Genomic DNA, 12316 nt, shown 5'->3' with positions numbered 1-12316 from the left:
CTCCTTTGACAGCAATAACCTCAACCAAACATTTTCTGTAGTTGCGGATCATACCTGCACAACGGTCATTAGGAATTTTGGACCAGTCCTCTTTACAAAACTGTTTCAGTTCAGCAATATTCTTGGGATGTCTGGTGTGAACCGCTCTCTTGAGGTCATCCCACAGCATCTCAATCGGGTTGAGGTCAGGACTTCTGGGCCCCTCCAGAAGGCTTATTTTCTTCTGTTGAAGCCATTCTGTTGTTGATTTACTTCTGTGTTTTGGGTTGTTGTCCTGTTGCATCACCCAACTTCTCTTGAACTTCAATTGGCGGACAGATAGCCAAAATATCTTGATACACTTAAGAATTAATTTTTCCGACGATGATAGCAAGGTGTCCAGGCCCTGAACTTTCTCCATAGATATAGACAATTTGTCTTACCGTGGTGAACATCAAGGCTTTTAGAGATACTTTTGTAACCCTTTCCAGCTTTATGCAAGTCAACCATTCTTCATCTTAGGTCTTTTGAGATCTCTTTTTGTTTAAGGCATGGTTCACATCAGGCAATGCTTCTTGTTGAATAGCAAACTCAAATGTTGTTTTTTTATAGGGCAGGGCAGCTCTAACCAACATCTCCAATCTCATCTCAATGATTGTACAGTCGTGGCCAAAAGTTTTGAGAATGACACAAATATGAATTTTCACGAAGTTTGCTGCTTCAGTGTCTTTAGATATTTCTTTCAGATGTTACTATGGAATACTGAAGTATAATTACAAGCATTTCATAAGTGTCAAAGGCTTTTATTGACAATTACATGCAGTTGATGCAAAGAATCAATATTTGCAGTGTTGACCCTTCTTTTTCAAGACCTCTGCAATCCGTTTTGGCATGCTGTCAATTAACTTCTGGGCCACATCCTGACTGATGGCAGCCCGTTCTTGCATAATCAATCCTTGGAGTTTGTCAGAATTTGTGGGGTTTTGTTTGTCCACTCGCCTTTTGAGGATTGACCACAAGTTCTCAATGGGATTAAGGTCTGGGGAGTTTCATGGCCATGGACCCAAAATATCGATGTTTTGTTCCCCGAGCTACTTAGTTATCACTTTTGCCTTATGGCTAGGTGCTTCATCATACTAGAAAAGGCATTGTTCGTCACCAAACTGTTCCTGGATGGTTGGGAGAAGTTGCTCTCGAGGATGTGTTGGTACCATTCTTTATTCATGGCTGTGTTCTTAGGCAAAATTGTGAGTGAGCCCACTCCCTTGGCAGCAACCCCACACATGAATGGTTTCAGGATGCTTTACTGTTGGCATGACACAGGACTGATGGTAGCGCTCACCTTGTCTTCTTCGTACACGCTTTTTTCCAGATGCCCCAAACAATCAGAAAGGGGATTCATCAGAGAAAATGACTTTACCCCAGTCCTCAGCAGTCCGATCCCTGTACCGTTTGCAGAATGTCAAGTCTGTCCCTGATGTTTTTCCTGGAGAGAAGTGGCTTCTTTGCTGCCCTGCTTGACACCAGGCCATCCTCCAAAAGTCTTCGCCTCACTGTGCGTGCAGATTAGAGGTCGACCGACTGATTTTTCAACACCGATACCGATTATTGGATGACCAAAAAAAGCCGATACTAATTCATCGGCTGATTTAAAAAATAAATAAATAATCATATATAAAAAATATATTTAGAAAATAATGTATTTGTAATAATAATGACAATTACAACAATACTGAATGAACACTTATTTTAACTTAATATAATACATCAATAAAAATATATTTAGCCTCAAATAAATAATGAAACATGTTCAATTTGGTTTAAATAATGCAAAAACAAAGTGTTGGAAAAGAAAGTAAAAGTGCAATATATGCCATGTAAGAAAGCTAACGTTTAAGTTCCTTGCTCAGAACATGAGAACATATGAAAGCTGGTTGTTCCTTTTAACATGAGTCTTCAATATTCCCAGGTAAGAAGTTTTAGGTTGTAGTTATTATAGGAATTATAGGACTATTTCTCTCTATACCATTTGTATTTCGTTAACCTTTGACTATTGGATGTTCTTATAGGCACTTTAGTATTGCCAGTGTAACAGTTTAGCTTCCGTCCCTCTCCTCACTCCTCCCTACGCTCGAACCAGGAACACAATGACAACAGCCACCCCCGAAGCAGCGTTACCCATGCAGAGTCCCAGAGCGAGTGACGTTTGAAACGCTATTAGCGCACACCCCGCTAACTAGCTAGCCATTTCACATCGGTTACACCAGCCTAATCTCGGGAGTTGATAGGCATGAAGTCATAAACAGTGCAATGCTTGACGCACAACGAAGAGCTGCTGGCAAAACACACGAAAGTGCTGTTTGAATGAATGCTTACGAGCCTGCTGCTGCCTACCACCGCTCAGTCAGACTGCTCTATCAAATCATAGACTTAGTTATAACATAATAACACACAGAAATACGAGCCTTAAGTCATTAATATGGTAGAATCCGGAAACTATCATTATATTATCTCGAAAACAAAATGTTTATTCTTTCAGTGAAATACGGAACCGTTCCGTATTTTATCTAGGGGCTGGCATCCATTAGTCTAAATATTCCTGTTACATTGCACAACCTTCAATGTTATGTCATAATTACGTAAAATTCTGGCAAATTAGGCGACCCAAACTGTTGCATATACACTGACTGCGTGCAATGAATGCAAGAGAAGTGACACAATTTCACCTGGTTAATATTGCCTGCCAACCTGGATTTCTTTTAGCTAAATATACAGGTTTAAAAATATATACTTCTGTGTATTGATTTTAAGAAAGGCATTGATGTTCATGGTTAGGTACACATTGGTGCAACGATTCGCATCGATTACGTGCAACGCAGGACACGCTAGATAAACTAGTAATATCATCAACCATGTATAGTTAACTAGTGATTATGATTGTTTGATTTTTATAAGATAAGTTTAATGCTAGCTAGCAACTTACCTTGGCTTACTGCGTTCGCGTAACAGGCAGTCTCCTCGTGGAGTGCAATGAGAGGCAGGTGGTTAGAGCGTTGGACTAGTTTACTGTAAGGTTGCAAGATTGAATCCCCGAGCTGACAAGGAGAAAATCTGTCATTCTGCCCCTGAACGAGGCAGTTAACCCACCGTTCCGAGGCCGTCATTGAAAATAAGAATGTGTTCTTAACTGACTTGCCTAGTTAAATAAAGGTGTGTAAAAAAAAATCTGCCGAATCGGTGTCCAAAAATACCGATTTCTGATTGTTATGAAAACTTGATATCGGCCCTAATTAATCGGCCATTCCGAGTAATCGGTCGACCTCGAGTGCAGATGCACTCACACCTGCCTGCTGCTATTCCTGAGCAAGCTCTGTACTGGTGGTGCACCGATCCCGCAGCTGAATAAACTTTAGGAGATGGTCCTGGCGCTTGCTGGACTTTCTTGGGTGCCCTGAAGCCTTCTTCACAACAATTGAACCGCTCTCCTTGAAGTTCTTGGTGATCCGATAAATGGTTGATTTAGGTGCAATCTTACTGGCAGCAATATCCTTGCCCGTGAAGCCCTTTTTTTGCAAAGCAATGATGACGGCTTGTGTTTCCTTTCAGGTAACCGTGATTGACAGAGGAAGAACAATGATTCCCAGCACCATCCTCCTTTTGAAGCTTCTAGTCTGTTATTCGAACTCGGTCAGCATGACAGTGATCTCCAGCCTTGTCCTCGTCAACACTCACACCTGTGTTAACGAGAGAATCACTGACATGTCAGCTGGTCCTTTTGTGGCAGGGCTGAAATGCAGTGTAAATGTTTTTGGGGGGATTCAGCATATTTGCATGGCAAAGAGGGACTTTGCAATTAAAACTTCCTTTATCGGAATCGATTTGACAACATCCGGTGAAATGGCAGAGCGCCAAATTCAAATTAAATTACTATAAAAATTAAACTTTCATGAAATCACACATGCAATACACCAAATTAAAGCTACACTTGTTGTTAATCCAGCCAACATGTCAGAAAGGCTTTACAGCGAAAGCAATCCATGCGAATTTCTGAGGATAGCACCCCACCAAACAAACACAGACAATCATAATTCAACCCACCAGGCACGACACGAAACTAATAATATAATTCATGCCTTACCTTTGACGAGCTTCTTCTGTTGGCACTCCCAATACAGCGGGGGCAAAAAAGTATTTAGTCAGCCACCAATTGTGCAAGTTCTCCCACTTAAAAAGATGAGAGAGGCCTGTAATTGTCATCATAGGTACACTTCAACAGACAAAATGAGAAAAGAAAATCCAGAAGATCACATTGTAGGATTTTTTATGAATTTATTTGGTCACCTACAAACAAGCAAGATTTCTGGCTCTCACAGACCTGTAACTTCTTCTTTCAGAGGCTCCTCTGGCCTCCACTCGTTACCTGTATTAATGGCACCTATTTGAACTTGTTATCAGTATAAAATACACCTGCCCACAACCTCAAACAGTCACACTCCAAACTCCACTATGGCCAAGACCAAAGAGCTGTCAAAGGACACCAGAAACAAAATTGTAGAATTGCACCAGGCTGGGAAGACTGAATCTGCAATAGGTAAGCAATTATTAGGAAATGGAAGAGATACAAGACCACTGATAATCTCCCTCGATCTGGGGCTCCACGCAAGATCTCACCCCGTGGGGTCAAAATGATCACAAGAACGTTGAACAAAAATCCCAGAACCACACGGGGGGACCTAGTGAATGACCTGCAGAGAGCTGGGACCAAAGTAACAAAGCCTACCATCACTAACACACTACGCCGCCAGGGACTCAAATCCTGCAGTGCCAGACGTGTCCCCCTGCTTAAGCCAGTACATGTCCAGGCCCATCTGAAGTTTGCTAGAGAGCATTTGGATGATCCAGAAGACAATTGGGAGAATGTCATATGGTCAGATGAAACCAAAATATAACTATTTGGTAAAAACTCAACTCGTCATGTTTGGAGGACAAAGAATGCTGAGTTGCATCCAAAGAACACCATACCTACTGTGAAGCATGGGGGTGGAAACATCATGCTTTGGGGCTGTTTTTCTGCGAAAGGGACCAGGACGACTGATCCGTGTAAAGGAACGAATGAATGGGGCCATGTATCGTGAGATTTTGAGTGAAAACCTCCTTCCATCAGCAAGGGCATTGAAGATGAAACGTGGCTGAGTCGGGCAACGAAGGAGTGGCTTCGTAAGAAGCATTTCAAGGTCCTGGTGTGGCCTAGCCAGTCTCCAGATCTCAACCCTATAAAAAATCTTTGAAGGGAGTTGAAAGTCCGTGTTGCCCAGCAACAGCCCCAAAACATCACTGCTCTAGAGGAGATCTGCATGGAGGAATGGGCCAAAATACCAGCAACAGTGTGTGAAAACCTTGTGAAGACTTACAGAAAACGTTTGACCTCTGACATTGCCAACAAAGGGTATATAACAAAGTATTGGGAAACTTTTGTTATTGACCAAATACTTATTTTCCACCATAATTTGCAAATAAATTCATAAAAAATCCTACAATGTGATTTTCTGGATTTTTTTCTTCTCATTTTGTCTGTCATAGTTGAAGTGTACCTATGATGAAAATTACAGGCCTCATCTTTTTAAGTGGGAGAACTTGCACAATTAATTCCGATTAATTCCGTCGTTATATATCCAAAATGTGCATTTATTTGGCGCGTTTGATCCAGAAAAACACCTATTCCAACTCGCGCAACATGGCTACAAAATATCTCATAAGTTACCGGTAATCTTTCTCCAAACATTTCAAACAACTTTCCAAATACAACTTTAGGTATTTTTAACGTAAATAATCAATAAAATTTAAGACGGGATAAACTGTGTTCAATACCGGAAGAAAACAAAGTGGGGGGTGCTTTTAGGTCACACGCCTCTATCAAACAGTACATTTCACACGACCCTTGTTCTGGACAGGGCTACTTCTTCATTACACAAATGAAAAACATCAACCAATTTCTAAAGACTGTTGACATCCAGTGGAAGCGATGGGAACTGCAAGCAAGTGCCTTAGAAATCCAGATCCCCATAGAAAACTCATTGAAAAGAGAGTGACCTCAATTTCTTTTTTCTGGTTGGTTTGTTTTCGGGGTTTCGCCTGCCAAATAAGTTTTGTTATACTCACAGAAATCATTCAAACAATTTTTGAAAATTCAGAGTGATTTCTATCCAAATCTACTAATATGCATATCCTAGCTTCTGGGCCTGAGTAGCAGGCAGTTTACTTTGGGCACGCTTTTCATCCGGACGTGATAATACCGTCCCCTAACCTAGAGAGGTTCATTGCAAATTTTTTGCAATTACGTTGACTTTTGATGCTTATATTTAAAACCAAATACTTTTAGACTTTTACTCAAGGAGTATTTTACTATGAATTGATCTTTACTTTTACTCAAGTATGACATTGGGGTACTTTTTCCACCTCTGGGGAAAGCTAAACCTTTTTGGTCAATACACTGATGAAACATATGGTTATTTATATCTCCGTCTCCTTTGCTCCCGCTCCTAGGAGTGAAGGCCTATAAGTGTAACATGTGTGACACTTCCTTCACCACCAACGGCAGTCTGAACCGCCACATGGTTGTCCACCTGAAGCCCTACAAGTGTCACATGTGTGAGGACAGCTTCCGCAACAATGTGCTGTATAGGAAGCACTTGAAGAAGGACCACGCCGAAGTGGACAGAGGTACAGACATAGCCTGCGTCCCAATAATATCTCCTTTCTCCTAAAGTATGCATTCCTTCACTACTTCCCACAAATCTAAAAGCATTGGATTGGTGGAGGCTAGTAGGTGTTTCTATGATATTTCTTATACCAGTCATTTCCTTCTAAATCAGTGAAGGGAAGTGAACAAGTGCACACTTAGGAAGGAATGAGAGGAATTTGGGACATAGCCATAGAGATATATACTATACAAGCATTTCGCTACACCCACCACAACATCTGCTAAATATGTGTATGTGACCAATACAATTTTTATTTAGAGCGGCTAGTGTCATAGATCTGTTTAGCTCTAGATTTTGTTGATAATGGCAGCCATATTGGTCAATGTCCCATTTAATTATATAAGTACAGAGATGTAGTATTTACAAAATCCTTAAAAAGATAGATTAACATTATCATTAGAGGGGCCTTACTGAAGAGTTCAGTTACTTTCAACGTGGCGCTGTCATAGGATGCCACCTTTCCAACAAGTCAGTTTGTCAAATTTCTGTGCTGCTGGAGCTGCCCCGGTGAACTGGAAGTGCTGTTATTGTGAAGTGGAAACGTCTAGGAGCAACAACGGCTCAGCCGCGAAGTGGTAGGCCACATCTGCTCACAGAACGGGACCGCTGAAGCGCGTAAAAATAGTCTGTCCTCAATACCGAGTTCCAAACTGCCTCTGAATGCAACATCCGCACAATAACTGTTTGTCGGGTGCTTCATGAGATGGGTTTCCATGGCCGAACAAGCCTAAGATCACCATGCACAATTGACAAGCAGCAATTATTTGAAATGCATCTGAAATGGACCCAGGTCTGAGTTCGAGTTGTGGGCGTGATGTTGATTGACACTCAAGAAGCATGTGAATCCTTTCCTCCTATGTGTCTCTCCCCTCGCAGGGCTGGAGGATGAGGATGGCGAGGAGGAAGAGGAGGGTGAGCAGACCGTGATGAAAAGGAACCGGGCCAACATCATAACCTTCACCGAGGAGCAGGCGGAGGAGCTGGCCAAGAATGACCCTGGTGACGAGGCGTCCGTGTCGGAGAAGGTGCTGGCCCAGTCGGCGGCGGAGCGCGACCGCATCAGCGAGATCAAGGACAAGGCGGTGGAGCTGGAGACGGAGCCCAAGTTCGCCAACTGCTGTAACTTCTGCCCCAAGAGCTTCAAGAAGCCCAGCGACCTCGTCAGGTGAGCTGAGTGTCAGAGAACTGTCTCCCTCTGTCCTGTACTCTCTTATATGCTCTTTCTCACTCTCTCTTCATCTACTTTCTCTGTCCTATTCAGGGCCTGAAACTAACGTTTTGTTCCGCCAGCCATTCTGTGGCAGGTAGATTTAAAAATTGACCAGCCACTCATTTTAACTAGCCACAATGTTTTTTCTCCATAATTACACCAAAACCTTCCCCCCCAAAACAGAGGAGATGCCTCTAAAATAAGAAATGTTTTACTAGTAAGAAGTGATGTTTTATATTGCCCGATGCTATTTCAAGTTTTGTGACCTTAGTCTTTTACATTTACATTTACATTTAAGTCATTTAGCAGACGCTCTTATCCAGAGCGACTTACAAATTGGTGCATTCACCTTATGACATCCAGTGGAACAGCCACTTTACAATAGTGCATCTAAATCTTTTAAGGGGGGTGAGAAGGATTACTTTATCCTATCCTAGGTATTCCTTAAAGAGGTGGGGTTTCAGGTGTCCCCGGAAGGTGGTGATTGACTCCGCTGTCCTGGCGTCGTGAGGGAGTGTGTTCCACCATTGGGGAGCCAGAGCAGCGAACAGTTTTGACTGGGCTGAGCGGGAACTGTACTTCCTCAGTGGTAGGGAGGCGAGCAGGCCAGAGGTGGATGAACGCAGTGCCCTTGTTTGGGTGTAGGGCCTGATCAGAGCCTGGAGGTACTGAGGTGCCGTTCCCCTCACAGCTCCGTAGGCAAGCACCATGGTCTTGTAGCGGATGCGAGCTTCAACTGGAAGCCAGTGGAGAGAGCGGAGGAGCGGGTGACGTGAGAGAACTTGGGAAGGTTGAACACCAGACGGGCTGCGGCGTTCTGGATGAGTTGTAGGGGTTTAATGGCACAGGCAGAGAGCCCAGCCAACAGCGAGTTGCAGTAATCCAGACGGGAGATGACAAGTGCCTGGATTAGGACCTGCGCCGCTTCCTGTGTGAGGCAGGGTCGTACTCTGCGGATGTTGTAGAGCATGAACCTACAGGAACGGGCCACCGCCTTGATGTTAGTTGAGAACGACAGGGTGTTGTCCAGGATCACGCCAAGGTTCTTAGCGCTCTGGGAGGAGGACACAATGGAGTTGTCAACCGTGATGGCGAGATCATGGAACGGGCAGTCCTTCCCCGGGAGGAAGAGCAGCTCCGTCTTGCCGAGGTTCAGCTTGAGGTGGTGATCCGTCATCCACACTGATATGTCTGCCAGACATGCAGAGATGCGATTCACCACCTGGTCATCAGAAGGAGGAAAGGAGAAGATTAATTGTGTGTCGTCTGCATAGCAATGATAGGAGACAATAATAATAATACTTTTTAATCAAAATATCACAGATGAGACCAAAAAATTCAGCTGCCCCTTTAAAGGAAAGATTCACCCATTTTGAGCGATGTTCTATCGATTCCCTGGGTCAATTCATGTTTTCATGTGTATCTGAGCTATTGCTGTTCAAGCAGGCAGGAATTTGGCTGTTATGAAGCATCTCACTACATTGGAAGTTAATAGGAATATGACTTTTAGATCACAAAACACCTGTCATACATGTCAGATTTAAATACTGTTCGATGTCATAACGCGAGAGGTTGTCTTCGATTGAGCCATTGATCATATTTTTGCGATATTCCTTCCTGGAGAAATGTGTAATTGAAGAGAGGGTCTAGCACATTTCTCCTGTTTGTCTGCCTCTTCAGGACAGGGTGCATTGCATGGTGCTGTTGTGAATGTCAGACTGCAGGTTGAACATGGACTTCTAAATTGATAGCTGTAAAATTGCCAAAACAAACTGCACTTACTAGCTACTTCACATGCTGAACAGATTTCCATGTTTCCACATCCATTTTCACATGTTGGTACCAACCTTATTATAACGATAAAATAAAACATTTGTTCACAAAAATATTGTTCTCACATAATATTGTTAATTAACACTGTAAATTATAGGAATTAGTGGTTTTGGGTGGATTTTTCCTTTAAGGGAGGTAGGTTACCATGACAACCAGGGCAGTCATGCCGCTCTAGTTGTTCTTTAAAAGTAATTTCCTCAACATCTTAAATAAGCATGCCCCTTTCAAAAAATGTAGAACTAAGAACAGATATAGCCCTTGGTTCACTCCAGACCTGACTGCCCTCGACCAGCACAAAAACATCCTGTGGCGTACTGCCCTAGCATCAAATAGTCCCCACGATGTGCAACTTTTCAGGGAAGCCAGTAACCAATACACAGTCAGCCAGGAAAGCAAAGGCTAGCTTTTTCAAACAGAAATTTGTATCCTGTAGCTCTAACTCCAAAAAGTTTTGGGACACTGTAAAGTCCTCCTCCCAGCTGGCCACTGCACTGAGGCTAGGTCCACTGCCCTGAGGCTAAGTCCACGATAATCGAGAATTTCAATAAGCATTTCTCTACAGCTGGCCATGCTTTCCTCCTTGCTACGCCAACAGCTCCGCACCCGCCCCAGCTACTTGCCCAAGCCTACCCAGCTTCTCCATTCACCCAAATCCAGACAGCAGATGTTCTGAAAGAGCTGCAAAACCTGGACCCGTACAAATCAGCTGGGCTAGACAATCTGGACCCTCTCTTTCTAAAATATTCCACCGCCATTGTTGCAACCCCTATTACCAGTCTGTTCAACCTCTTTCGTATCGTCCGAGATCCCTAAATATCTAAATCTGCCGCAGTCATCCCCCTCTTCAAATGGGGTGACACACTAGACCCTAACTATTATAGACCTATATCCATCCTACCCTGCCTTTCTATAGTCTTCGAAAGCCAAGTTAATAAACAGATCACTGACCATTTCGATCCTTACCTTCTCCGCTGTGCAATCCGGTTTTCGAGCTGGTCACGGGTGCACCTCAGCCACGCTCAAGGTACTAAATGATATCATAACCGCCATCGATAAAAGACAGTACTGTGCAGCCATCTTCATCGACCTGGCCAAGGCTTTCGACTCTGTCAATCACCATATTCTTATCGGCAGACTCAACAGCCTTGGTTTCTCAAATGACTGCCTCACCTGGTTCACCAACTACTTCTCAGACAGAGTTCACTGTGTCAAATCGGAGGGCCTGTTGTCCGGACCTCTAGCAGTCTCTATGGGGGTACCACAGGGTTCAATTCACGGGCCGACTCTATACATCACTGATGTCGCTCTTGCTGCGGGTAATTCCCAGATAAACCTCTATGCAGACGACACCATTCTGTATACATCTGGCCCTTCTTTGAACACTGTGTTAACTAACGTCCAAACAAGCTTCAATGCCATGCAACACTCCCTCCGTGGCCTCCAACTGCTCTTAAATGCTAGGAAAACCAAATACATGCTTTTCAACCGTTCGCTGCCTGCACCCGCCCGCCCGACTAGCATCACTGCTCTGGACTGTTCTGAATTAGAATATATATATATATATATATATATACCTAGGTGTCTGGCTAGACTGTAAACTCTCCTTCCAGACTCATTAAACATCTCCAATCCAAAATTAAACCTAGAATCGGCTTCCTATTTCGCAAAAAAAGCCTCCTTCACTCACGCCGCCAAACATACCGTCGTAAAACTGACTATCCTACCGATCCTCGACTTCGGCGATGTCATTTACAAAATAGCCTCCAACACTACTCAGGAAATTGGATGCAGTCTATCACAGTGCCATCCGTTTTGTCACCAAAACCCCTTTTACCACCCACCACTGCGGCCTGTATGCTCTAGTCGGCTGGCCCTCGCTACATATTCGTCGCCAGACCCACTGGCTCCAGGTCATCTATAAGTCTATGCTAGGTAAAGCTACGCCTTATCTCAGCTCACTGGTCACCATAGCAGCACCCACCCACTGGTCACGATAACAACACCCACCCGTAGCACGCGCTCCAGCAGGTGTATCTGGTCATCCCCAAAGCCAACACCTCCTTTGGCCGCCTTTTCTTCAAGTTCTCTGCTGCCAATGAATGGAACGAATTGCAAAAATCGGCGAAGCGGGAGACTTATATTTCCCTCACTTTTCCCTCACTAACTTTAAACATCAGCTATCTCAGCAGTTAACCGATCGCTGCAGCTGTACATGGCCCATCTGTAAATAGCCCACCTAATTTACCTACCTCATCCCCATATTGTTTTTATTTACTTTTCTGCTCTTTTGCACACCAGTATTTCTACTTGCACATCATCATCTGCTCATCTATCACTCCAGTGTTAATTTGCTAAATTGTAATTACTTCGCTACTATGGCCTATTTATTGCCTTACCATCTCATGCCATTTGCACGCACTCTATATAGACTTTCTTTTTTCTATTGTGTTGTTGAATGTACGCTTGTTTATTCCATGTGTAACTCTGTGTTGTTGTTTGTGTCGCTTTGCTTTATCTTGGCCAGGTGGCAGTT

The 12316-nt window shown here is 43.5% G+C and overlaps 1 protein-coding gene across 3 annotated transcripts in view; it reads left to right on the top strand.

The window, feature by feature from the left end:
- The window catches only part of LOC118364226 (zinc finger protein 236-like), a 97469-nt gene that overhangs the window by 59478 nt on the left and 25675 nt on the right, over positions 1 to 12316 (top strand). For all 3 annotated transcript variants that reach the window (XM_035745579.2, XM_035745580.1, XM_052489336.1), the window contains exons 19-20: positions 6523 to 6699; positions 7617 to 7905. In XM_035745579.2, the coding sequence (XP_035601472.1) occupies positions 6523 to 6699; positions 7617 to 7905 (466 nt within the window). The remainder of the gene's footprint in view (positions 1 to 6522; positions 6700 to 7616; positions 7906 to 12316) is intronic.

This window comes from Oncorhynchus keta, chromosome 31 (genome assembly GCF_023373465.1).
Source record: "Oncorhynchus keta strain PuntledgeMale-10-30-2019 chromosome 31, Oket_V2, whole genome shotgun sequence".
Taxonomy (NCBI): Eukaryota; Metazoa; Chordata; class Actinopteri; order Salmoniformes; family Salmonidae; genus Oncorhynchus; species Oncorhynchus keta.
The sequence above is the reverse complement of the archived record's forward strand: the minus strand, read 5'-3'. Positions and strand labels throughout refer to the sequence as shown.